Source organism: Dendroctonus ponderosae, unplaced genomic scaffold, assembly GCF_020466585.1.
Source record: "Dendroctonus ponderosae isolate FM_Combo_2020 unplaced genomic scaffold, Dpon_F_20191213v2 Dpon_F_20191213_5, whole genome shotgun sequence".
In the NCBI taxonomy this organism is placed as follows: domain Eukaryota; kingdom Metazoa; phylum Arthropoda; class Insecta; order Coleoptera; family Curculionidae; genus Dendroctonus; species Dendroctonus ponderosae.
The window spans coordinates 2969363-2995409 of NW_026018715.1; the positions used below are offsets into that span (position 1 = coordinate 2969363).

A 26047-nucleotide genomic window follows, 5' to 3' on the forward strand; every position below is an offset into this window, starting at 1 on the left:
GTCACTTCGTTATACAAATTTGCAGGTAGATCGTGCATAGTGTTCTCCTTAAACCTCTAATACACCATCGACCGTGAATCACCCTGTATACGTACAAAAAGTATTATGTACTAAGAAACAATATTATTAATTTATTTGTTTCATGCTAATTAAATATTAAATACAAATATTTTTTAAATAACATTTAAAAAATATTTCCTTTTAATATGAAATTTTTACCAAATATTTAAATATTTAGTAAATATTTATGTAATATTTTGTGGTATTTGGGTATTAACTATCCTTCTGTGTAACATTTCAATCTGTTTTTTTAACCATTTTCATTTGACTTATTTGAGATATGTAGGTATAAGAGTAGATTTACACTTTAGATTTATAATTTTTTAAAGTTTTTTTCATATGGAGCCTTTCTGCCAATTTCAATAGATATACAAATTCTTCATTTGTAAATGTAGTAACTTTATACAGGAAAGTATAATTGATTACTAGGAGCATTAGCAAGATTTATCTAGAAAATATTATTAACAGAAAAGGAAATGTTCAAGATAAATTTTTCATTTTAGTGAGAAACCCTATATTATATGCGTATAACTGATAATATAAGTTTGTATTTTTTTACTAGGAGTTTAGAAGAACATGGCCAGCTGGAGTGCAAGTTCGGACGCAGATTTCTCAGGTTAATTTTTTTGTGACTCTTCAGCACGTGCACCTTAATAGCTAAGACAGCCTTGGCACTAATACCTCAAGGCAAGGTTTATATATAAAACTAATCTCACTATTTCATGATTCATCAAAATAATGGAAACGTTAATTTTGGCTTGATTTTCAGTGGAGAGTGATATATATTTTAAGCATACATGATTCTGCTATCGACTTAAACTTTGCTCTTTGCCACATTACTTTGGTGAATTTTGCTTTGGGTTGACCCCAAATATTGACACTTTGGTTTGGTTTTTATTTAATATGCACGTTGCTGCTTGCAAATTAAACAGTGCGATTTCCATTTATTTCAGATATGCAATAGAAAATTTTGTACAAATTCTATCAGGAAACTCCTATTATTCGTCATACGTTGGTGGCTTATTGAACTTCGTCAAATGCTCTTTCGGTTAAAGTCGGGAAAAGTGCACACTTATGATTATGAATGTGAATTAGAAAATATGAATTAATGCTTTTTATATTTAAAAAGTCAACGATAAAGCAAAATTTGGTTGTTCATTGGTTAATTATAGAAACAATGTTCGTTTCATTAATCCTGTCTATACGTCACAGGCCGCATTGCATGTTTACTGTGATTCTCATATTATCCACAATTGAACATGTTCAGCGACTAGTTCAGATTAGAGTTTGTTTGGTTTGGGGATGAATGTAGATTCAGTTGAAATTAAATTGAGTTTATCGTAAAGGTAAATGCAGCAAATTTTAATTCGCTGACAGATCATTTATTGTGTTCATTAATTGCGGTGCTTAAAAATAATATAATATTCATCCTCATTCGGCCGTTTTTGGTTTAAAATATTTGGTGCCCACACTAGTGTCCCGTTTGTATTAGATTTGCGTAAAACCAATTTTTTTAATAAGCATGTATAGGCAATTACCGTAATCAATTTATTGGGAATTTGAACTGGCCGTAAGTTTCGTCTGGTGTGTTATGTTGAATGTTTCAAAATTGAACCAAATTGATAAAGTTGGTAAAATATTCCTGTTTACTTGTTTGAGTTTATCGCTCAACTCAGCGGCAGAGAATAGAACTGAATTTTTCTTGGGACAAAATTTTAACTTTATTTAAGGCATTTGCGGATAGTTAAAAAAGAGAACCTTGGCTCGTGAAAAAAAAAAATGCTTTATTTTGGGCCGCCATGTATTGATCTTTAAACCCCAGCAACTAAACACGTATCATTTAAACAATAAGCTATAATAAAGGATTAAATGATATTACTGCATCCATATTATAAAGGTATGTCCACTTTTCACGACATTATTTTGCATTCGCCAAACCTAGAAAAAATCTGTTAGCAAGTGTGTTAGCAAATATCAATAAGTTGGGGAAAATCGAAATTCTACCTAAACCCTTTCCATAATTTAGTAAGTCTTCGCCATATTACGTGATGTCTTACTCTTACATTCTCGCTCTGTGTCTTTGATCGATTGAACCGCGAACGATAATGTGAGAGAATTGCAAAGTGTGAGCAAATTCTGTTAAATCTAATTGATTTTGTTCCGTATTAGAACAGATTTCCAGAACACATATCCGGGAAAATCGTATACAGGTGCAGAATATTTTACTTACATTCAACCTTTTCTATCAATCTATTAAATAAAGTTCAATTTGTTGACTATTATCCAGTCAATCAGTTATTTTGTAGTAAATTGTTTATTTACATGATTATTTAAATTATTCTTGCTTTATTCATTTGAGTCTTCTTTTGTATTTCATAACGAACTACATGTTCGTATAGTGTAAATAATCTTTAAAACCTGTAATTTGTTTTTTGACTACAATGTGGGTTATTGTGGGCTCGTACAGGATGATTCAAAATTAGCGTCAATCCTTTTAAGATAGAGGCCCACTTAGAGAGTTTGAGAAAAATATTGAAAAATTTTTTTTCCAAAATTTCAAGAAGATATTAACATTTGAAGATCGAATTTCAAATTTGTTATTAAGCATTATGTTGAAAACGTTTCACGTTTTGATTGGTTGCCTATTGGAATATTTAAGCATTCGAAAATAAAAATTACAATCTTTTTGTCAAATTAAGAAGATTTTTGATTTTTAAAAAGTACTCTTCTACAATTTGTTGATGAAAAGGCACAGAAGGAATAATGTTTTTTGTCATTAACAGATAGTTACAGGTAGACAGCCCTTGTCAATAATAACAAGCATATGTCAAACTGTGGCTTATTTTAAAGATCCTTTCACAAAATGTAAAACAAAAGCGAATTTGCAAATATGCGATTAGTTATGGGAAAATGCCACAGTAACTTAGCAAAAGCTGTAAGAACTTCACAAGCAAAGAGCTACACACTGGACGAGTGGCCCGAAATGGACGCAGATAGTGGACAATCTAAAGGTGCTCGGGTTCCAGACCTAGAGGAACAGGTATTGGAGATTATTGCAGCTGAGCCTTCCATGAGTACTTGAAGCATTGCACAACAACTGCACTTTCCCCAACACTGGATACTTAATTGTCCCGATAACTCCCCCGAGGAAGGGCCTCAATTCCTGCCATGTATGTAATATGCACAGGACACCAGAATACATTAATTCTCTGATCTTCCGAACACCGGTTCGTGAACTTTGAAGAGCTCAAACCCAATTCAAACTGAGCGAAAGGCTCAAAAAAAATTAGGCGAAGTTAGGTTTCTGTACTTCTTCTTCAGCCTTCTTCCATCCGTTTTTGGACTTGCGGTTTTGCTATCCGGAACCAGCTTCAGGCACGCCTTCCTTAGCTAAACAATCATGTTAAAAACTCTCTAATACATTTTTCGCAAAAAAGGATTTAATTACGCATTCTCGACAACTTCTAAGCGGTATGGTGATTTTGATCAAAATATAGAAGTCCACATTTCAAAATAAATGGTACTTTTAGAATGGCTGATTAAAGAAGCAATGATAGTTTCTTCCTTGCGTGAATGTGATGTCATGACAATGCCGTTCAACTTGTTTTTAAGCTTATTAGCACAACTTTTGCACATCATCGTGCCATATAAATGGAATTTTAGAGAATAAAAACAATGAATTGCGATATACCCAAACAATCATTATCTATCGCAAGTGGTAGACAATTTTTTATATAAAATTGGAGTAAGAAACCTATAAATATTTTTGGCTCTGCCACTAGCAAGGACCTGTTTCGAACGTAATGGTTTAGAGCCTTATTCAACATTGTTCTGCTTAAAGAAAGTTATCGGCAAATAATCATCGCTCAGTTCACGACTCAATAATATGGCACAATTTACAGTCGGCGTCTTCTATTTTAAGGGGCCCCTGAGGCTTAACAATAGTTTTAAAATTGAGTTACTTTCTTGAAACTTCACTCTCAACTTTGCTAACAAGCAATGTGCTATAGTAGTGCAATCAATGACAATTTGGCAAACCATTAATATGGTTAAACATTTCAAGTAAATTATTGCAAAAATGTCTTTAAATTAGTCAAAATTTCGTTTTGGAAATACAAGGGGTACATCCTAATGTTGGGCGACGAACATGTTTGCATTACAGCTCGCGTGTTTGTGGTTAGTTTTATTGATATGTTCTTTAACGCTTAAAATGTATATCAATGTCGAAAACGCCTCACGTTTGCCTTCCTGTTGGAAACTTTAAATAGACCCAGTCTTCCACATAAGAAACGCGCGGAAACGTGTTTATTTATTAAAGCTAACAATAAAATTTGTCTGCACAACTACAGCTGGTTGCTAATGTCATTGCACTGAGATTGGATTTTGGACATTTTGAGTTTGGTAAAAACAAAAAACACATTTTCCTTTACCGCGGACTCGAATTTCTGGAAGAAGTGTAAATCAAGTGTTTATTCATCAATTATAACTGCTATTAAGTGAACTTGTGTATTTTGCTGATAAAGCTCATGTAACGCGATTAGGCAATTGATCTTCATGTATTTATATAATTGCTTGAAGAACTTAATTGATCAGCCAGATTTTGAAACGTTTTTTGGGGTCCATCCTCTAAATTTTTTTTTATAGTTATTTTTTAGTTTCGGACTGGTTACCTTTGTGATTTGCATATAAACCATTCACATATAAATAAACTCGAAAACACCATTCACATATAAATAAACAAATCACGCAATGTTAATGAGAGAAACGTCATCAGCATCTGCGATCTATTTTATGAACTATCAATAAATTGTTGCTAAGTTTATGATTTAAATTTTACGAATATTTCAGTTTTTTATGAAAATCGTTTGTGTTGACTAGTTTTTCTGTGCTCCTTAAGCATATCCCAGATAAATACCGCCACTTTTAAATCATCCTGTTTTTTATGTGCCATTGTTGTCGAATTGTGTGGGATTTTCAAACTTATTACACAGCAATTTACCTATCGAGTGGTAGAACTGATAACTTACCGCAGTCTATTATACTTGCAGTTGATTGAACGACCCGCAACATATCGATCGACGAATGGTCGAACGACGCAATCAAGTACGGAAAGGAGATTTCCTCACGATCAGATTTGTTTTACTTATTAGCGTCTATTCCATGCCTTCAAACAGGGGCAATATTTAATTAAAACAAGTGTATTTTTAACAAATTTTTAGCTTGATAGAGGGTTTTCCAATATTTATTTAAATTATTATATTAAGTATAAATTTATGATTTAAATTTTAAATAAAACATATATATTTGTGACATAAGTTTGAAACATGTATTGAAAAATGAAGCACACATCATAAGGTTATGAATGGTATGAATCATGAAGACATCGGGCAAATGACAGCCTTGGCTTTGCTGGCACAGACTTTTCATCAAATTTTCAAGGACTCTGCGTCTGTTGCGCATAAATTTTGCGGTATTACAGACCTACGGAGTTGAATTTCATCTTTTATGGCTTCAATCGTTGTTGTACATAAACATAAACTTGCGAATTTTAAAAAACCAAAAAAAGTCGAAAAGCGTTAAATCGCATGATCTGGGCGGCGAATGCCTATCTCCAAAACTAGAAATAGGACTACCAGAAAATGCCTCGTGCAGTAATTCAACAGTTTCTCTGGCTGTATGGCATGTTGCACCGTCCTGTTGAAACCACATGCTGGTGAGATCCATATCTTGCAATTTTGGCACAAAAAAGTTAGTTCACATTTCACGATAACGAACACCACTCACGGTTAATGCTTGACACTTTCAAAATTAAATAGCGCTGAGGATAGCTCACATTTAACCCAAACAATGGCCCTACAATACTGTTTGAAGTCTTGTCTGAAGAAAGAATACTGTTTTATTTTCTGCCCATCGATATTTTTCTATTGGCCGATAAGCGCAAGAGCCTATACAGGCATTTTACAAATCTAATTTTTATTTTAACGTTTTTACCAGCCGTATTTAATTGTCCGTGTTTTTGACTGCTGTAATTGATTCCGCCATGTAGAACGGCCTTTCTGAAAACTAATTTTGAGCAATACATTTTGGAAAGTCACAGCATCATTTTTCCTCTTCAGGCATGATAACTTTACCCGCGAAAACACGTAAAATGGAACTCTTTCAGCAGCTGCCAGTTTTATTGCACAATATGGGCTATTGCCCTGGTTGAAATTGGTTTTAGTACAGTTGAATATTTCTTTACGTTCCAGTTTCATTTGCAGACTATTCGATTTGACAGATTGTTCAGTTTAGCAAATTGATATGTTGTTTGCTTTTGGCACGTTTATGCTGTTGGGAGCATGATAATACATCAGTTTAGCAGGGGACATTAAATTAGTTTACTCGGATTAGAACGATTCGCTCTGGATAGATTGTAGCGCCATGTTATAAAATAAGTTGATCTATTGTAGAGCTTTTATCAGTGCTCTTCTTAATTTCTATGGGTTTTAAGTTTTACAACACACATTTTATCTAAGAAATTTTCCGACTTGTCTAAACAAGTAATTTCTTAATTTTTTTTAGATAGTTTTCACGAAGCGTTAATGTTCAAATTTGTATTTTTCAAAACTGTCATATTGTTGCTTCTATCGTTTAATCTTGTGATCTGGAACAGGAGTGGGACATAACACTATGATTTGGCCAAATAAACATCTCCACTTGCAAAAACTATTAACGGTGTGTGTTGTTGATCAATGCTTCTAACTATTTTAGTCTTAATCTAAGGATCAATAAATATACACATGCCTATTAGTTGCCCTTTTGCTACAATATGAATAATTCATTGTAAAAGTTGCATTTTAATGTGATTTTTTTCGTTGCTTTCCAATAAAATACCCTCATGTTGTTAAATAGATATATTGTTAGCCCAAGCAAATATTCTTCTTCGAACCTTAAATCTAAACAATTTTGATCAAAAATGTACTGAAAACTCTTTCAAGCATACAGGGTGATTCAAATTGGCGTCATTCCTCTGGAGCTGTTGTCTGAGGGTGTCTTAGGAGTACACAGAAAATAGTAAAATGAAATGTAATTAAAAACTCAGATATTTGTACAAAACTAGATCAGAAGGATGCCAACAATGTTTTTCAAGGTAATCTGCTTAATTAACATTTCGTAAATATCTGTTCCTTCGTAATTATTAAAAACTCCGGTAACCATGGATAACTATGAAGCAAAGAAAATAAAAGAGACAATAACATGCGTTGAGGTTAGGATAACGGTGTCACCTTGCGGTCAGTGCTGCGACATACCTAAATATATATATAGATATACCTAAATAGGTCACACCTGTCATCCAAAACCACCTGTTAAAGGTTATGTATCATTGATCAACATTATTGTTAATCAATAATCAAATACAATTCTGTTGATAAAACACAAGTGTTCCCAAGAGCAAGAAGTCCTGCCCATTTCTTTTCAAACAGCTTTGTGTCCCAATCACTTCCGGTCTGGGCTCATATTTTGAGCAGCTTTTCGTGTTCGGTTAATTAACTGCTGCTCAATTTGAACCGGTGTTCGGAAGATCAGATTATTAATGTGTTCTAGTGTCCTGTGCATATTACATACATGGTAGGAATGTAGGCCCTTCCTCGGGGGAGTTATCGGGACAATTAGGTATCCGGTGTTTGATAAAGTGCAGTTGTTGTGCAATGCCTCAAGTACTCCTGGAAGGCTCAGCTGCAATAATCTCCAATACCTGTTCCTCGAGGTCTGTACACCGAGCACCTTTAGATTGTCCACCATCTACGTCCATTTTGGGCCACTCGTCTAGTGTGTAACTCTTGGCTGGTGTAAATTATTACAGCTTCTGCTATGTTACTGTGGCATTTTCCCATAACTAATTGCATTAAGTATTCAATAAGGCTACCAATCAAACGTGAGACCTTTTCAAAATTGTGCTTAATAACGATTTTAAAAAATAATAAATAATAAATTTTCGATAAAAAAATGTTTAATATTTTTTTCGTACTTTCTCAGTGGGCCCCTATATACCGTTAAAAGGCATGACGCAAATTTTGAATTACCCTGTGTAAAAAATTTAGAAGATCTATTGGAAGAATGACTGTACGAGTAGAAAACTTAATTTGATAAATATACTGATTTGTATAAGTGAGTGATTTTCATCTATTTGTTGATCATGAGCTAATCGATGCGGACCAGGTCTAAGCTATGGAAGTAGGTTAACATTGATGCCTCGAATGTTTCTGACAGACTGAACCTACCTAATTATTTCGCTATTTCATCCATATGCTTATTGCATCAATTTGTTTTAAGTTCAAATTATTTTTAGCAATTTAACTTCGTTCTCTGATCAACTAGCCAAGTTGAAAAGTTGCCATAATGAGAATAGTTGGCGTCGTGAAGTGCCAGAACTTTAATATTAAAAATTTTAATTCAAACATTAGAATACGTTTGAATGGACCTTTAACTTTTTTTTGGAGTTTCTCAACAAAAATGATGTTTTATTTAAAATTATAAAATAGGATACCAGACTCTATACATCTGGATACTCAAACTCAACAAATAACATCCAAGCAATATTAGCAAAAAAGCATATAGAATAATTGTACCTGAATTTGAAGGAATTAATTTTTTATTCTCCCATGGATATTTATTCCTTGTAAATTTTTACCAAAGAGATGAATTATTGTCAAAAGATTACAAGTCAAGTCGTTTATTTGTAATTTTTGTATCGTTTTATTACCAACAACTTTGATTATGACCCTGATTCAAAACTATTTATATTTAAGAATTTTTTTTAGTAGGACCTAATAGGACTCTCGTAGTTTATAAGATAACGTTAAGAGATTCATTAAAACTGTTTTAGTAGCGAAGCCTGGTGAAATTAGGTAGCTATTTTGTTCCAAATTAAACAATGAAAATGATAAGTTTCATGTTTTTCCTTTTCAGTGCCAGAATGGGGTAATAGAGCATCCGAGGTAATTAGGCATGCTGCATTATCTATAAATCAATTAACTGCGTTTTGCAACGTAAGCCGCTGGTCAAGTTAAAAGGCATTAAAAAAATTGAGAGATATTCTGCACAAAACGAATATATTTTTCATTATTTATAGGGCTAAAAATGGCCAATTGAAATCTGCCACTTTGCTTCAATTTATCCGACTTAACAACGACCACTATATGGAAACATTAAGGAATGGAGGTTCTTTGTTCCATTAATTTTCTATACGGTGTAATAACTTCTTAATGTTGACGAACAATACGTGTACAATTTAGTGCTGTATTTATATGTTATCTTCAGTCAGGGATTTGGATTTTCCATTTGTTTTTTACAGCTAAATGGGGTTTTCCATAGATCATTTTATTTCCATCACACATGAATAATAAGAATATTCCAGAGCACATTTAACATTCAAATATCGTACATACTTTTAGTGACGCACATCAGCCAACTGAATTTACATAAAAAGCCTCATGGCATTCATTTCGAGTTGGGCGAGTAACCTTTTCATTCTAACTATAATTTAATCAGCATTTCTCCTATGTATTTAATCGAAAGAGGTTCTTTGCTTTCAAACAAAAACTATTCTTCTTAAATTACGGTTTTGCCATTAGGGCACGTTGTGAAATTCTCGGAAATGCTTGAAATGCGTAATAAATTTGCCACTAACTTTGGGAAATGTGTACAATCTACAAACTACCGGCATAGTTTGAAATCTCGGTAACCAATAAAGCTATTAACAAATTAACTCGCTAGTTGTGATTTTGTTTTCGAAGCAAATTTAAAGTTGACTATCTTGTTTGCTTTCGACTTTTAAGCAGAAAGTTAGTTTTTTCGGTGCTTAAATGTGATTTGTAGAAAGGAGTTTGGGGATCCAATGAATAAAATAGAGTCGTTTTGCTATAATAGATTTCGGTTTTTATTACTGGTAGTCATTATCTCAAAACATCTAAGTTATGAGACTAATTAATTAGAAAAAAATATTTTGCTTCGAAAAGGAATAACAATAGATGACAACGACAATAGAATCTAATGTAAGGCAGTAGCATAGTTTTTATTATATGTATAGAAGTACAAAGTGACGTCAGGTGCAGGCTTCTGAATATTTAAAAGGTCACTTAAGCATGGAACTCCATGTCCGTTAACATAATTTTTACATGACGCTACACCTTTCTGCTCTGCTGTAAATTTTCCCGAATATTTTACTGCAGATGGTTATTTTTTCGATAATTTCAGTCAATGGGTTGGATGCTTAATATTCATAGCATATGCTGCATGCATGGGATTGAGATATTTTGAAACAACTTGTGATTTGAAAAGACTTATTAAAATCTTGTTTGAATTTCAACTAGACAATTGTAGACATTTATTCTATATTTAAACGAAACGGGTGTAATAGTAAAAGGTACAAGACAATAATACTGCCGTCCTTGATTMASAWGWKATCGGTWCTTSATYWWATARAAACAGCGCGKYWTTRTWAACRTRTCKRTKGTWSMATCGKWATWGAATACAAACTCTATTCGAATACAATCGTAAATCTTTGATGTTTTCAAACGCCCCTGTACCTTCCACGTAATAGCTGGACCTCATTATCGGCCAGACTAGCGATGTTAAACCTCATTTATTTCACCGTAATTTGCCGGTATATACAAAATAAATTTGCAACGGGTTTTATACGAAATCTATTTCTCAAACTAAACATATCAACTAACTGGTTGTCCCTAGAGCTATACAGAGTATCAATATTGCCTCAAACCTGATTTCTAGGGATAATTAATACAAGTTAGGTCTAATTAGAATTGCCGGAACTAACTGGTTTCTATTCACAGCGTTAAGGTTTGATATGATAATTAAGTACTGATATTTGTGACTCCGATAAACCAAATTCAAATAAAAGTGGGATTTGCTTTATAGAAACTAACCATCAATATTTTCATATTGTACCGATCAGTAAAAAGGTTTTTTTTCTACATATCTAACTTTAAATAAATAAAAATTCATAGTGAAGTTAACTTAAAATCCCCAGTGCTAAAACTGGATGTAGGTAGTTGTGGGAAACTTAGGCCTTGGGGAAAGAAACGACAGAGGGGTTAGGCTCATATGCCAGGACTATAATCTCTAGTTAAGTAATACGATCTTTAAAGTCCCCAAGCGCCGGATATACACATGGAAATCGCCTACCCACTTCCGAAAAATATGCAAAATCATACTCATTCCATGGCAGTATCAACAAGACATAAAAACATGAAAAAGCATCAAAAACTCACACTGGTGCCGACGTCCCTACGAATAGCTGGTAAAACGGCTAGAAATAAAATATTGCACACGCACAAAAGACATTAAGAAGCTCGTAAATAGAGAAACCGAGGAAAAAGCGCGTGAGAAACTAGAGTAACACTAATTTTATCATCAGTGTATTTCCCCCGCAGAATAATACTACTTGGATACTAAACATTTTTTCGTAAAGTGCTTATTATTTAAGGTATTGAGATGTCTCAAGTTAAATAGTACACCCGGTATATCAAGTCAACTATTTCCTAAAAAATTGACCCTAGAAGTAAATCTTCGACCTGTGTTATTTAATGCGCTAAATCACTAAGCTGCTCTATAGCGCTGGATATTATACGGTTAATTTTATGGCACTGCTAAGCAACATAAACCCTTTGATGCAGTTTCGTCTCATATAAATCCGGTCAAGTTTAATCCTTTGGAAGCGATTTGTTGCTTTCAAAGAGCTACAGTTTAAGCTTTAATAATGCGTATCTAACTGATTTGAGTAACGACAAGTTTTCTAAGCTAAAAGCACGCTTATAAGACGTATTGAAACCAAGACCTAATTAACCAGTTTTGCTTAATAATTCCTAATTTACCGAACGTTCATAAAAATAACGCACATCATAAAACTTTAAAAAAAAGAGAAAGATTGTTAAAATAACTCTTCGATGATAGCCGTCCTGATCATTTTGGATCTTTAAAGTGTTATGAGTCGTACTGAACGTTTTAAATTTGACGATAGAGTATTTGAAAATAATATATGATGATGATGGAAAAAAGGAGGCAGAATTAAACAACACTTTATAACAGCCTAAGTGAAAATCTTCTGGGGAGAAAGGAAATAGCACAAACTACGTACGAAACTTTATACATCAGTTCTTATCTATGGATGTTAAACTTGAACTTTAGCAAACACCAAAAAAGTTGCACCTGCAGAAATGAAGAACTTCGTAAGACTCAGAGGAGCGACAAAAACGAGAGGTTCAGGTATTGATAGCATAGTGACAACAGTTAAGGTGGTTTGGACATTTGGTAAGAATGGAAGAGAACCGAAAAGTAAAGAGGATATGAGCCAAACGCAAATAGGTACAAAGAAGGATCTAAAAAATTAGGAATAATGTAATAGTGGAATGCGGAGACTAGCTTAATTTATACTGGATAGTAACGAAAGAAATAGCACAGAGGGACACAGAGAAATGGGCACTTTGTTTACAAGTAAAATATATTGCAGCAAACGTACACTATTGGGGCATTAAGGGTCTGACTATGTATGTTTTGTGAAACATTATTCATACTGAGGCTCAAATGGCTATGGATTCATCTTATTGCACATTAAACTTATTGAACAGCAAAACATGGGCGCGAAAATGGGAGCTCAAATCAAAATTAATTTCGTGCAGTTCGTGATTTTTTTGGTCAGCATAATCGACCAAATGTGTCCACAATCAGCAGACTTCTGCTCAAAATGTCAGAAAACCGGGTCTGTAGGAAATGTGAAAACACCTGTGCACACTCGCCCAGTTGGTTCTGCGGAAAACATTGCGGTTATTCGCGAGAGTAAGGCAGAAGATCCCTCAATCCCAACTCGTCGTCGTGCCCAACAAGTGAACATCTCACGAACATCACTGATGTGGATTTTGAATAAATATTTGAATTTACTCGCTTACAACGTTCAATTGACTCAGGAGCTGAAGCCTACTGACCCCTTCAAGCGCCGTCAATACACCGAATTGTTGATTGAACAGACATAAATTAATGGTGAATTCAGCGACGAGGCACACTTTTGGCCTCAGTGGATTCGTTAACAAGCAGAACTGCCGCATTTGGGCAATGAGATTCCACGAGTGATTTTTGAAAAGCCGATGCATCCAGAAAGAGTGACTATTTTCTGAGGTTTATGGACTGGCGACGCCATCGGGCGAACTTCTTCGAACATGAGGTCGACCAAGCAGCTACCGTGAATATTGTTCGCTATCGCGAGATGTTAACGGACTTTCTGTGTCCAGAAATTGAGGATATGGTCCTGGACGATATGTGTTTCCAACAGGATGGTGCGACTAGCACAAAGCCAACGAAACAATGGCTCTTTTGCGCGAGAAATACAATGGCMGTGTTCTRTCACGTCGTGGCGATGTTAATTGGCCACTTCGATCATGTGGTTTGACACCGTTGGRCTTCTTTCTTTAGGGATATTTAAAAGMAAAAGTCTACGTAAGRGCTAAAGGATGGGACAATTCGGTACATTAACGACATTGAAYCTCCATTATGGGTCAGTGTCATTGAACATATGGACCATCAGATAGGGGTATGCCACCGAACCCGTGGCGAGCATTTGGCCGATAATTATAATCGATAATAATAGTATTGTTTCACACATAATTKTCATAGATCCTTCTATCATAATAAAAAATATCGAGATAATTCTACGAAAAGTTTTTGTTTTATTTACAATTAACGTCGTGCGTTTAGGTTGGGCCACTTTTTCCTATACCATACTATACTATACGGGGTGTCAATTCCAAAACTTCCCACCCTTAATATCTTTCTTGCAGTTGAAAATATTAAAAATCGGAAAGACCCGTCAATTTTTTTTGTAAAGCAGGCACTTTAAATTAATATTTTTAGCCTCCTTATTTCAACACTCTAGGACGGGTATATCTCACCCTTAGAATATTAAATGGGAATGAGTAACTTATTACTTTGTTGCTTTTTGTCCGAATAATCTCGTTTCAAAGTTGTAGAAACAATTAAACTTGCGGATTAAAAATTAAATTTCAGATTAGTGTGTACAAAAACAATTGTTTTGAGTCTCTTTAGAGTTAGAGAGTAGGTTATATTGTTAAAATCGTTGAATAACAGGAAGGAATTCTAGATTAAACATTGATTTATTATTTTTGATTTAGATCTTATTTCTTATTTATTCATTATTTTACATAGACAAAAATAACTTTTTATTTGCAGAAGAGAAATTTCTCCAATAAATCTACTTCTACACTGCATCTTATAAGTTGTTCAAGTGTTGTCAATTTTCCTGTAAACAATAATAAGGTATGTTTTGATCTCTCTTCCCTAACATTTCGGAAAACCTCAGCGGGAATTCACCGGCATTCTGCTGCAATTTGCCTTTTAAAATCATCAATATCAGCAGGTTGTGTTTTATAAACAATGAACTTAAGATGTCCCCAAAGAAAGAAGTCTAAGGGTGTTCAATCCGGTGATCTTAGAAGCCAAGTTATTTTTCTCGAAGTAAAATATTCAATAAATCCGAAATCAATTGTTCAAACTAGATTTTCTTCCTGTTGTTCAATCATTTTAACGGTGCAACGAATTTTCTTATCATTTGTACTATAAGCAGACCCAATGATATAATTTTTGTTTAAACAATAAATTGAAAACCAAAATCTCAATGCAGGCAAGTTTACTCTTATCACATCTTAACAAAAAGCAACAAAGTAGTACCTTATGTAAGGAGAATTGAACGCTCTTTAAAACGATGTGCCACTTGACCCGCACTCCCCATTTAAGATTGAAAGGGTGACATCTACCCGTCCTAGGGGGTTGAAACAAGGAGGCTAAAGAATTAATTCAATTTTTTATTACTTATAGATTTTTCATTTTAGACACTGTCCCGTACCTTTGAGATCATATCTAGAAAGAATTTCGGTACCATTAACAATTTTATTGAACGTGCTTTGAAATACATTAGTTGGAGTGCCTAGAGCGCATTTGCTAGAGTGTTGTGAGTTTACCATACTGGCAGATTTCCTTTCCAGTTATATTGTAGTAGACGTGTTTTTGCATTTTTTTGTTACTGGTGTATTTTTTCACATTGCCCATTGATATTTGTTAAAAATCATCATTTTTATATAATTTTAGATTGTTTTGAAGTGGAAGCCGTTTCTGCTTGAAGAAACTTTGTGGTCAGGGCTCTTTACTTAATTTTAAGTATTTTATTTTTTATATATATTTTTTCTTATGAATACGTAATTTTAAATCCATTCACCCGTCCATCCGTCACTTTATGTGTAAATGGAAATTTTCATTTCACAGCGGCACTTGCTTTATAGAGATAGAATCAGCTGTTTTCTAGTTATTTACGTCTTGAATGTTTACAAAACAACTCGTCAGCGTCATCATAGTGGCATCAAACCCACAATTTTGATTGCCTATTAGACTTAATATCGATCTGATGGCATCCTTTAATGATAATATAATGAAATGATTCGAGACGAACATGGGCAAAATGGTTTGAACTATAAACACTTAGTCCTTCCTGCAGTATTGCGATTAGGAAGTTTCTTGAACAGTTCAAGATCTATAAAAGTGCAAGAAAGACAGTTGCATGTGATAACTGTAAAGACTCCAAAATTCATCTGCTACTTGTGATGGTTGTCCTTTCTACCACAACATTCACTTTTTCAGAATAATAATTKCGTTTGTAAGGAATAACACCCGATTTTTGAGGCGTCTGTTAGAAGAGTTGACCTSTATAGCGTTTCCATACGGCAGCTTAAATTGATTGAAATTTCAACAACAAGAATTTGGTGTGTACATATTGGATGAAAATCAATCAAACAAGTTTCATGTAATGAAGTGTGTATGTAATTAAATAAGGCCAAGTACTTCCGACAATTACCTCATCAGCAGGGCCGCTAAAAACAAAGTAACCGTAAGTACCCTGGAGGATATTGTGCAGACAAATTCAATTTAAAAAAAAACAAAACGAAATTTACTCGTCCAATCAGATGCAAAAATCCCCAAGAGCACCGRGMAAAAATCAAACAATAACAAAAAGAGTCAAAACTGGTTAACAACTGGTTAAAACGGTCTAAAATRGTTAAAACCGCACATGACAAACWWWSAAGAAACAGACAAAAGTACAAATTAAAATTATAACMAAAACAATTRAACTAAAATTAAAAGAACTTGACTTTTGWCGCCCTATCAGTACGGCAACGTCTGATAAAGCTGGCCCAAGAACTGCCCGCATAAACATTTCACATTTGGTTGACATCGGGTTAATTCAACCATCAGGCACCCAAAGAATTCAAAATAAAACATATTTCACATAAAAGTAAAGCATAAGAAAGGTAAACATTTGGGAGAAATTCTCAACTTCTAGCGTTGCGATTAATATTGAAATGTGGAAATTAAATCAATTCGATGTATAGGGTTTTYAGATCATTATTAAATCGCATTTAGTGTAGTCTGTCCCGATGTCGCTGCAGAAAATAGGTTAATCGTGAATAAATATTTTTAATCCATGTCAAATTATTATTTATTAGGTTGTTGTTACAACCTAATAAAATAAATAATGATACTCTGGAGGGTTCGCAGACTTCTCTTGTCAAAAAATTAGCAGCAAGTACCTTGTATTTGTTTTTTTAAGTTTTATACCCCATTTTTATTTCATAACAGATATCTGATTGAAAATTGTGTAGTCGCTCTTCCAGCCCTTAGGTAGGCGGTAATAAATCGCCGAAAGCTAGGTAGCTAAAAAAGTTTTCCTTTTTCACCACTGCCCAAACCGAATCCCCAAGAAAGTCAACCATCTTCCAATTATTGGATATGGGTCAAGAACTGAAACATATTAAATCACATATTAAAGAGTTAATCGCCCCGCGAAAAAATCGAAAAAGTCGTCAATCAAGCGCTTAAAACGAATTGAAATTCTCTGTAGCTGTTATTGCAAATGCTCTCTTTTATTGTGAAGTCGCCCAAAACACTACAACGGCCAAATACGAACAAGCGGTTTTGTGATGATCATGATAAATGGCTTTTGTGGACAAGGTTTGAGCAATACTCGATTGTGGTATATTTTTATTGGTAAAATGGTATGGTATGGTGGTAATTTATCGCAAATGCAACTTAGCTACGTGAAAGCAGATTTTTCAAATGTTTCCACTGATCGAAAAAAGGTTAATGAAACTTTTACGAAACCTCAGGATTCTACAAAAGCTCTAATATTTTTTATCTATAAGAGGTGCCGCCAAACGGCACTCGTAATTAATTCTATCAATAGGATTGTGATTCAGTAGATTGCTAACATTGAGATACAGGTCATCTAATTAGTCCATCTTTTATAGAAATTGTATGTTAAAGTGTTTACAGACAGCCGTCCCTGTACAGATACTGCTTTAATGAGACTACACCAACCCCGAGTCTACACATATTATTAGTGACGATCTGTTCGGCAGCAAAATTGAACCATTTGTCAGCCAATTATGCAACAATCAAACGACTGTAACAGATTGCTATTACTGCATATATTGGGTGCGACAAGTGCGGCATTTGATTTAGATCAATGCTAATTAAAAATTGGAAATCTGTAACATCGCCTTTGGCCCGTAACGTAGAGAGCGCCGGAGATTATTGCATTTCTGGCACAATTTCAACGTTCGACAAGTTTGCCCCTGATGGCTAGTTAGCTTGCAATTTGTTGATCAATATTTATGGGAATTGGCGGAGTTTAACTCAGCTTATGGGAGCACCAACTAGCTTGATTTATTAACATTGGATATTTGCGGATTTGGCCTTGTTGTTAAATACTTGGCAGTATTTACTAGAACTGGGTCTTTTGGTAGCTAGAATTTATTTTCAATACATTATGATGCTGCCTTGTCTAAAATATTGTTTCAGTGCCTTCTGTAAATAATTAACATATAATAACACTTTTTTTATTTTTCCAGGTGAGTATCGCCATAATAGTAAACGTAAGTACATATTTAATAACTGACGCAAGCCATCTATAAACTTATTTGTGAAATTTAATGAATGCGTTTATAACAGTGAGAGCAATAAGCAAGGCATATTTCTTAACACCGTTTAGAGCTAAGCTTTAATAGCCCCAACGTCGATTTTAAATTCCCGTTCGCTAAATTTTACACGCGTAGCTATAATAAAAGTGTTAACTATATGTCAATATTTTTTAACACTAGTGCCGGAAGTCACTCAAATATGTAAGACTATTGAAACTGCTGAATCTTTGTGTGCGTTTTAAATACTTAAGGTCACTGCTTATTGAACTTTTAAACGCAAATACTTTCAAATGGCCAATGGCAAAATGTTACTTGATCCAAAATCACCAATCGACTTGTATTGACCGGAAGTAGTGACGAAAAATTTATCGTGCTAGTAACCGATCAAGAATTCCCATTCCTACCGTTAGTAGTAGCAATATTTTTTCATAGAAGTCAGAGAGTACATTTTATGAGTAAACATTTGTTAAGCGTACGCTAATATTGATACACTTTTTTAATTTCTTTTGGCAAAGTTCCATGAAACGATAAAACTGTGAGATAACAAAGCGATTTGCAACTTCCGACGTATATATTATGTCGCATCTAAAAACAGTTACCGGATGTTATCGTCGACATCAAACGATTACAAAGCTAGATATGCAAACAGCTCAGAACATTCTACGACATCGGTTTAAATGATCGTTAGGGCTTATCTATGATCTTAAAGAGTTTTTCAAACTAAATTTAGAGACAGTGGCATTTGACCTTTGATATCTACTGTATCATAGTTGCTTTATGTGCTTTTTCCTATGAAATGTTAATGATGTGAATTAAAACTTTAAATATTAAATATTTATGATTGAAAATCTTCCTGTTATGGTTATTTCATTTACGCAATTTAACTGTAAGTCAGAAGATGTCCATTATTTCAATTATAAAATTTTATTATAACTCATTAACTCATTAACACAGAATCGGCCTAAAATATATTACGCTCTTTACTTCGGTTGGAAACTCTTATATAACATTCCTATAGAACTTTTTCTGCTCGGACTGCATTATTCGCGCGCAATTAACTGCATATGCTTGAAATAAAAATTTGCATTGATATAGTCTTACCTAAACACATTAATAAATAGACAAAGCTAGTCATTCATAAATCTCGATTTGTTTGGGAGCAACACTGAATTCTATCGATCGGCGATTTATCAATGAAAATCAGGAGGAAGGAATAAAAGTACTGAAAGTAGGTGGCCCATCGATATATTGACAAAGAAAAGAACTAAATCAAGGAGCTACGCGCCTAGGCGTAGTCCATGTCTGGATTAATCGAGTTATTCTAAGCATGAAAAGTACTTTGATTTTCTGACCTCCATCTCTACATTAAATGTTTCAAATTCAAAATGCTGGGGAGTAACGTAAAATGTTTAAGCATTCTCAAAAGCAGCAAACTATCCTCTCTCTTACGATTATGTGTTGATTCGATTGTTGTTTTCTCTTCGATACCCAATCATTGTTCTCCGTTTTGCACATTTGTCTAATATTCTCATTCCTTTCTCTATCCATCAGAGTCTTCCCGGTGATTCTCCTTAGTATCTTCATCTTCGTTGTTTCTAGAAGTGGTTTTGTTTTGGATGTATCTTATTTTGTTTCTGCTGTATAAGTCAGGATGAGTCTTATTGACGCTTTGTAAATTCTCGTTTTTAATTCTTGTTTTAGGTGTTGATTACGCCAAATTATGTCATACTTTGCTGTCTTTAGCTACTTGTTCTCGTACTCCCTCTTCTACGTTTCCATAACTTGTATTTCTATGCCCAAGTATTTGAACTTCATTTCTTGTTTGATTACTTCTCCATTTACTTATTTTGTAAATCCGTCAGACGGTCCTTAACCATTGCCCTTCTGGCGGATCTGAAGCCTGAAGCGGTCAAATTTTATTCAGTCATTCGAACGCTCTCGACCAATAAAGTCTATTTTCGGAGCACTTGCAACGTTTTATTACAACCCGAAGAAAAAGCTTGCAGGTGTCTTTCAGTTCATGCAGTCCACTCCATTTCAAGCGATTCAGCGTAATCGACAACCGACCACATTTTTTTGGGTTTAAAGGTTGCAAGCGCGTACAGTACTATATCTTCGATTTTTACACGATCGAATGCTTTTTTTAGATCAATAAAGCATAGAAAAGCCGGTTTATTATATTCTATGGATTTTTCTACTATCTGTCTCAGCACAAATACAGAATCCACACATGATCTTCCAGATTTGAAACCCTGTTCATCTGAGAGTGAAATAATAGAGTTAAGCGTATTGGTAATAACCTTCGTCATTAGTTTATGTGCAGTATCTAGCAAGTTTATGCCTTTCTAGTATGATGGTTCCTGTTTGTCTCCCTTTTTAAACATTAAAATTGTAGTACTTGCTTCCATTAGTCAGGGATTCTGCATTGTGTTATAATGTTCTGAATAAGATTTGTTAGTATTTGTGATAGTTTTCGCCTCCGTATTTTAGTAATTCACTATGGAGCACGGTTTGTCCTGGGGATTTTCTGTTTTTTTATTATATCAAGGCTGTTTCAACTTCATTAATATTAACTTCCATATTAAAAACAAAATGTTTTTTTTTGTATACTTTTTTTTTATTTCTTTTCTAAACCACTGTGTTTTATCATATGAATTACTTGATTTCTAGTGTGCCGAGCGCTTCTCTATGCTTTCTCTAATTATTTCCCAATTGCTATTAGTGTTCTCGTTTATGGTCTCAGAATTTCTATTTAGTTTTTCGGCTAGTCTTCTTTGGTAAATATCTTTAGTTGATTCATTCCATAATGCTTCTACGTAAATTTTTGTTGTTGTTATTGGTTCTTTCTGTTTTCTTGGTTTTATTTGCAGTTTTAGCTTTCCCAGTAATAATTCGTGTTCAGTTCTTATGTTCGCCGAATTTATAATCGTCACAAATATGTATGCTGAGTGAACTTCTTTTTCGAATTGGTTCTATATTTATATTTTTACTCTGTACCTACTTATTTTAGATTCAGTAATGATTTAAAATTACATTTAAGTTTTCTTTTTTTGAGCAGTGTTACGCGCACTCGATTCAGATGAGTTTAAAGGGTTCTCTAAGCTGTACATTCTATAATGTCAGTAAATAGAACTTATTTGTCTTAATACCAGTTAAAATTGAAAATAATATCAAATCGTATGGTTTATCAGATCTACTGAAATAGGACAGGAATTTTTAAGCATGCTGCTTGCGTGCTTAAAGATCAGTACAAATATCAATGCATTTAGTCAGTAATGGTTATATCGTTTTGTGCCATCTGGGTTACTACATACTTATCAGAGATATTTGCTTCAAATTACAGTGGTTTATGGATGAGTCCATTGAAACTAGCATACAACTGTTAAAACTTTCGAAACGAAGTTAAAGCACGCGATCCTTTGTGCCATTATCAGGACTTATTGCAGCGTTAAATACGATAGTAGCTGAATGTAATAACAAGTCATCTGTGTAGAGACGGTAACTGTTAGACCTGATTGTTGAAACTGGAATTCCCCGAGTTCCTTACATGTTTTAATATGTACTTATGTCCTTGTAAAATACAAAACATACTCACTTTTGGAATTTGCCTTAATTGTATAATTTCTAAGTGCATTAAGTAAATTTGTTCCTTGGGCACACCAATAACGAACGTGAAATAAAAGTGCAATTTTAGAAATAATTTCTTTGAATTGTTTTGACTTAAAACGCTGTCGTGTTTTGATCCTTTCTCCTGAGTGGAGAAGGTGATCCGTAAAGTATGTCGAGGAAAACTAAAGCTTTAATTTGGCTAATTATTGCAGTGTTTTGTGCTGTTATGGGTTGTCCCAGTGAAGGGGCCTGTGTTAGACGGCATATACAAGGTGGCATATAACATGACAAGTTTATATACATTCTATATTCTTATATATAAATGTACAGGGTGTCGCAAAAAGTATGCACATCCATCCATCAAAAAGTTTCCTAATATAATTTATAAATGTTGGACGCCTTGTTCGATATACACGATTTCAAAGTTTAGATAAAATTTTAGTTTATTTCGAATAAATTCGAAACTAATTTTACTACTGGCACAGCATTTTCTAGTTGGATGGTTTCCCCAGTCCACGAATGCGAATTTTCCATGTGTTGGTTTCTAACTCATAGTTTTTTAGAGAACTGTTCATTTTATCGATGCCAAACAGAAGTATATTTTTAGTAAAGCGGCAAGTCATCTAAAAATAGTTTTGTTAATTCGTTTTCATTTAGTGTGTTAAACTATAACTATTAAACTATTCAACCTGGCCTCTGGCAGTCAAGCAGAAAACGTATTTTATTAGTACTCTATTTTCCGGGGTTCTAACAGTTATACGCGTAGAAAAATTGTATCAAGTTACTAAAAAGCTACATAAGGCGCAAATATTTTCAACTGCGTCTATTAGGGTCCAACGTTTCCTAGAGAGTCTGGCAAATCTCTTATAAAATGCACTTGTCATGTTAGTTTCACACTCTGTATAAGTTTACAAAACAATGGTCACATTCACTTAAAAACTTTGTGAAATATACTCAGATTAAGGAAAAACTGAAAATTAATTAATTGTGAAAAAAATTGTCTTCTTGAAATATTCTGTTTTAAAAAATGTGGGCAAAGTTCTTGGGTATCAAATAGCTAAAAAAATCAACAGAAAGAAAACTAGTTTCTCCTAAAAACGTGCATTCAGGGTAGTAATCTATTTTTTCTAACAACGTTTGTTTTTAGGAAATTTTCATTATCAATTATAAGTTATAATAAGTTAGTTTAAGCAATCTTTAACTTCCTACATATTGTAACGGAAATGGCCTGGGGTTCTGACGTTTGGAATGGGGGGATCGAAATTGATGGTATTTCAGTAAATGGGAGCCCCATTTGCGCCCCATTTACTGTCAAATATGRCACTGACAAGCGGAAGTTTCGCACCTGTTCTGGAGATTTCGAGAACCATCTGGGTTACCTGGAGGAAATTATATAAGCGACGACGACAACCCCACAGGGAAGTGAAGTGACAGCAGCGACGGAGTGCAGAAGAAGGTTAAACATGCGAGTCGGAAGAGCGAGCTTTCCGTCTGTTATTGTTATTGTTTGTGAAGTTGACGGTAATTTTGAAGTTAGTTTGTTTCTGTTCCGTATTTAAAGCGATACCGAGTGGAATAAAAGTTGTAAGCTGAAGAAAGAGTTTGATACTCGGTCATCCACGGTACAATATACAGGACCATTAGCAGTGTCGATCCTAAAAGCTATCGCATTGAATATTCCTTGAAAACCAAGCAAACGAACGGAAATAATCTGCCAACATTTTTTGGGAATTTGCGCTGACTATATGTATACCGAAATATCTGGACTGGAAAATTAATTCTTTCTTTGCATGCTCAATTTTAAGAGGCCTTAGTGTTAACTGTGTTTGAGAACTAAGAGTTGAACTGAATTATTTTCTTAAGTATGTGAACTTATTGGGATGATTTTCATAACGGCCACGCTTGAAAGTCTAGTGCAATATTAGAAATAGAATAAATACGAGTGAAAAAAATGTGCGGACAAAAATCAATATTAAAATAATAAAATTGAGTTATATTCCATTCAGTGGCTCACTTAGTTTTATAACGATGGGTCCTAACGCCTCGCACAAATTTGTTGAAAATATAAAAAATGAGTTTTATCGAATACAGAAGCTTCTTCTTCAAGAATTTTTTTAAACGCATTTTTTTATACTAATGAATTGAAGTACAAACTACCGTTGAACCTCACTGTATAGTCCAAATAATCCGCTAACGTATATTAAATCAGCAACATTATTGCTATTCGATTCACTAATTGAAAGCAATTATTTAATAATCATTTAGTTTTTAAATAAATAACAAACTATGTAATTATAAGCAGAAGGTCGTGAGTTATAAATTCAACACCTACATGCAACTATAATAGAGGACGCGTGGAAACAAATGCATCATGAGCCACAATCCGTTTATTTGCTTGCATGTTTGTTTAGTTCCTCGTTAACACACCCCTGAAACGTATTTTTCGAAATGCAGTTTCATAGCTGGAATAATTTGTTTGCGAACTATTACGTATTTAATTTAAATATGTATTAATTATAACAACCATCATTATACTTTTGGGCTGTAGGACTATTGCAGTGACCTATTCGCGGCTCAATTTTAGAAAAAATCAAATAAAGGACACTCTTTAACCGGATCATTTCAGCGGTGCCAGCATTCATGTGGAGATACAATTTATCCTTAGATTAAACTTTTTGCTTTCCCTCCACATTTAAATCGAGGGTTTACCAGTAGATGCAATCTTAAAGTGTTTTGTTGGATCAATAAGACGTGGTCTAAAGTCGAATACAATTTAAATTCAAACGAAAAGTCCTGGTAGCGACGTTTGTTCTAAAATTATTATTATTAAGTTATAATTTCTATTTGAACATAATGTCTTGTGTTGACCGATGTTATGTAATTGATGCTTGCTTAACGTTTGCACCTACACATCCATTGACGTAGTTTTAAATATTTGATACCTGCAGATGATTATAATATAAAATAATTTGAAATAATTTYGAAAATAAATTATAATGTATTTCATCCGAACTCTTATTTAGCCAACATCTACTGGAGCTAACACTACCTCGGATTTATACGAATTTTAGAACCTTTTAGGGGCGGCTAGGTCTTATTGTCTAGGTCTTTATTTTGAATTTCTGCTATCGATAATTATTTACTTTATTCAAGAAAGCAGAAAACATCAATTAAACGTAACTCCTGGATCCTTAAACAACAAGTGGAAACTTTTATTTCAGAGAGTAAGCGATTTTAGGGCCATGTCCTGGTAGATATTTTTTTTCAAAAATACACCCAAAGGGGTTGCCAAAGAGGATCATATGAAACATGTAAAAAGTTGAGGTCATCAGAGCCATTTAGACTGCTCCGACCCGAATTTGTTTCCAGACAATTTTAATCTGTATTGTTTTTATGTTTAAGGAACTCTCCAATATATGGTTGAAAGAGAACAAATTTTCGATCCCAATGCGGGCTAGAGACATCTGTTTCCAGACGGATTTACGAAATCGTACCGGAAACTGAATTTCGTTTACCGCAACAATCTCAATACGAATTCATGAGCTCCATATCAATAATATTTTTCACGAGTAGAAAATTAGCCTTACTTGCAAGCTATTGCAAACCAAATTTTTGCAAATAAAAACTAAATATATCAGTACATTCAATGCCATAAAATTACACTGATTAAAAGATTATATTAAAGATGTACAATCGAAGAAACCGTTTTACATATGTGCGGTCGGGCATTAGGTTTATTCGCTAAAGCATTTTCGATTAGTTTTATCTGCTTTTTCTGCTAGCTTTCTTAATCCAACCAGCCTGTAATGATTTCGCCTTCTCCCAATTCTTTTCCATTATCATGCGTACGCCGAAAACAACATCCCAGAAACTTGGATAACTAGTGGATATTAAAGACCTGTCGATCTCTGATGAACTTCTACCGGGTGATTCACAATTAGCGTCATTCCTCTGGAGGTGTTGTCTGGCACTGTTATAGGAATATAGAAAAAATAGTAAAAGAAATTAATTGTTATGAAAAACTGAGAAATTTGCAAAAAGCTATATCAGAAATATGGCAGCAATGTTTTTCAAGGTAATCTGCCAATACGTGTTGCTTCGTAATTATTTAAAACTCCGGTAACCATGGAATTATACAGAGTGATAATAAGATAGACAACGATAAACGGTCAACTCAACAGAAATCGTTGAATGACGGAACGTACTTTCGAAATCTCAACCTGTTCTCATAACCTCGAATATTGGTGTTTTGAAATAAACCATACAACACTAAACATTTGAATGGTTAACTCCAAACAAGCTAGTGCCTGTGTAATCTCATTATTATCCACTCTTATCAAGCA

The 26047-nt window shown here is 34.0% G+C and overlaps 1 protein-coding gene across 6 annotated transcripts in view; it reads left to right on the plus strand.

Moving 5' to 3' along the window:
* The window catches only part of LOC109544355 (cAMP-specific 3',5'-cyclic phosphodiesterase), a 796409-nt gene that overhangs the window by 406220 nt on the left and 364142 nt on the right, over positions 1 to 26047 (plus strand). For 2 of the 6 annotated variants that reach the window (XM_019914472.2, XM_019914473.2), the window contains exon 4: positions 623 to 676. The exons of the other annotated variants lie outside the window; for them this stretch is intronic. In XM_019914472.2, coding sequence (XP_019770031.1) covers positions 623 to 676 — 54 coding nt within the window. The remainder of the gene's footprint in view (positions 1 to 622; positions 677 to 26047) is intronic. 6 annotated transcript variants of the gene reach the window in all.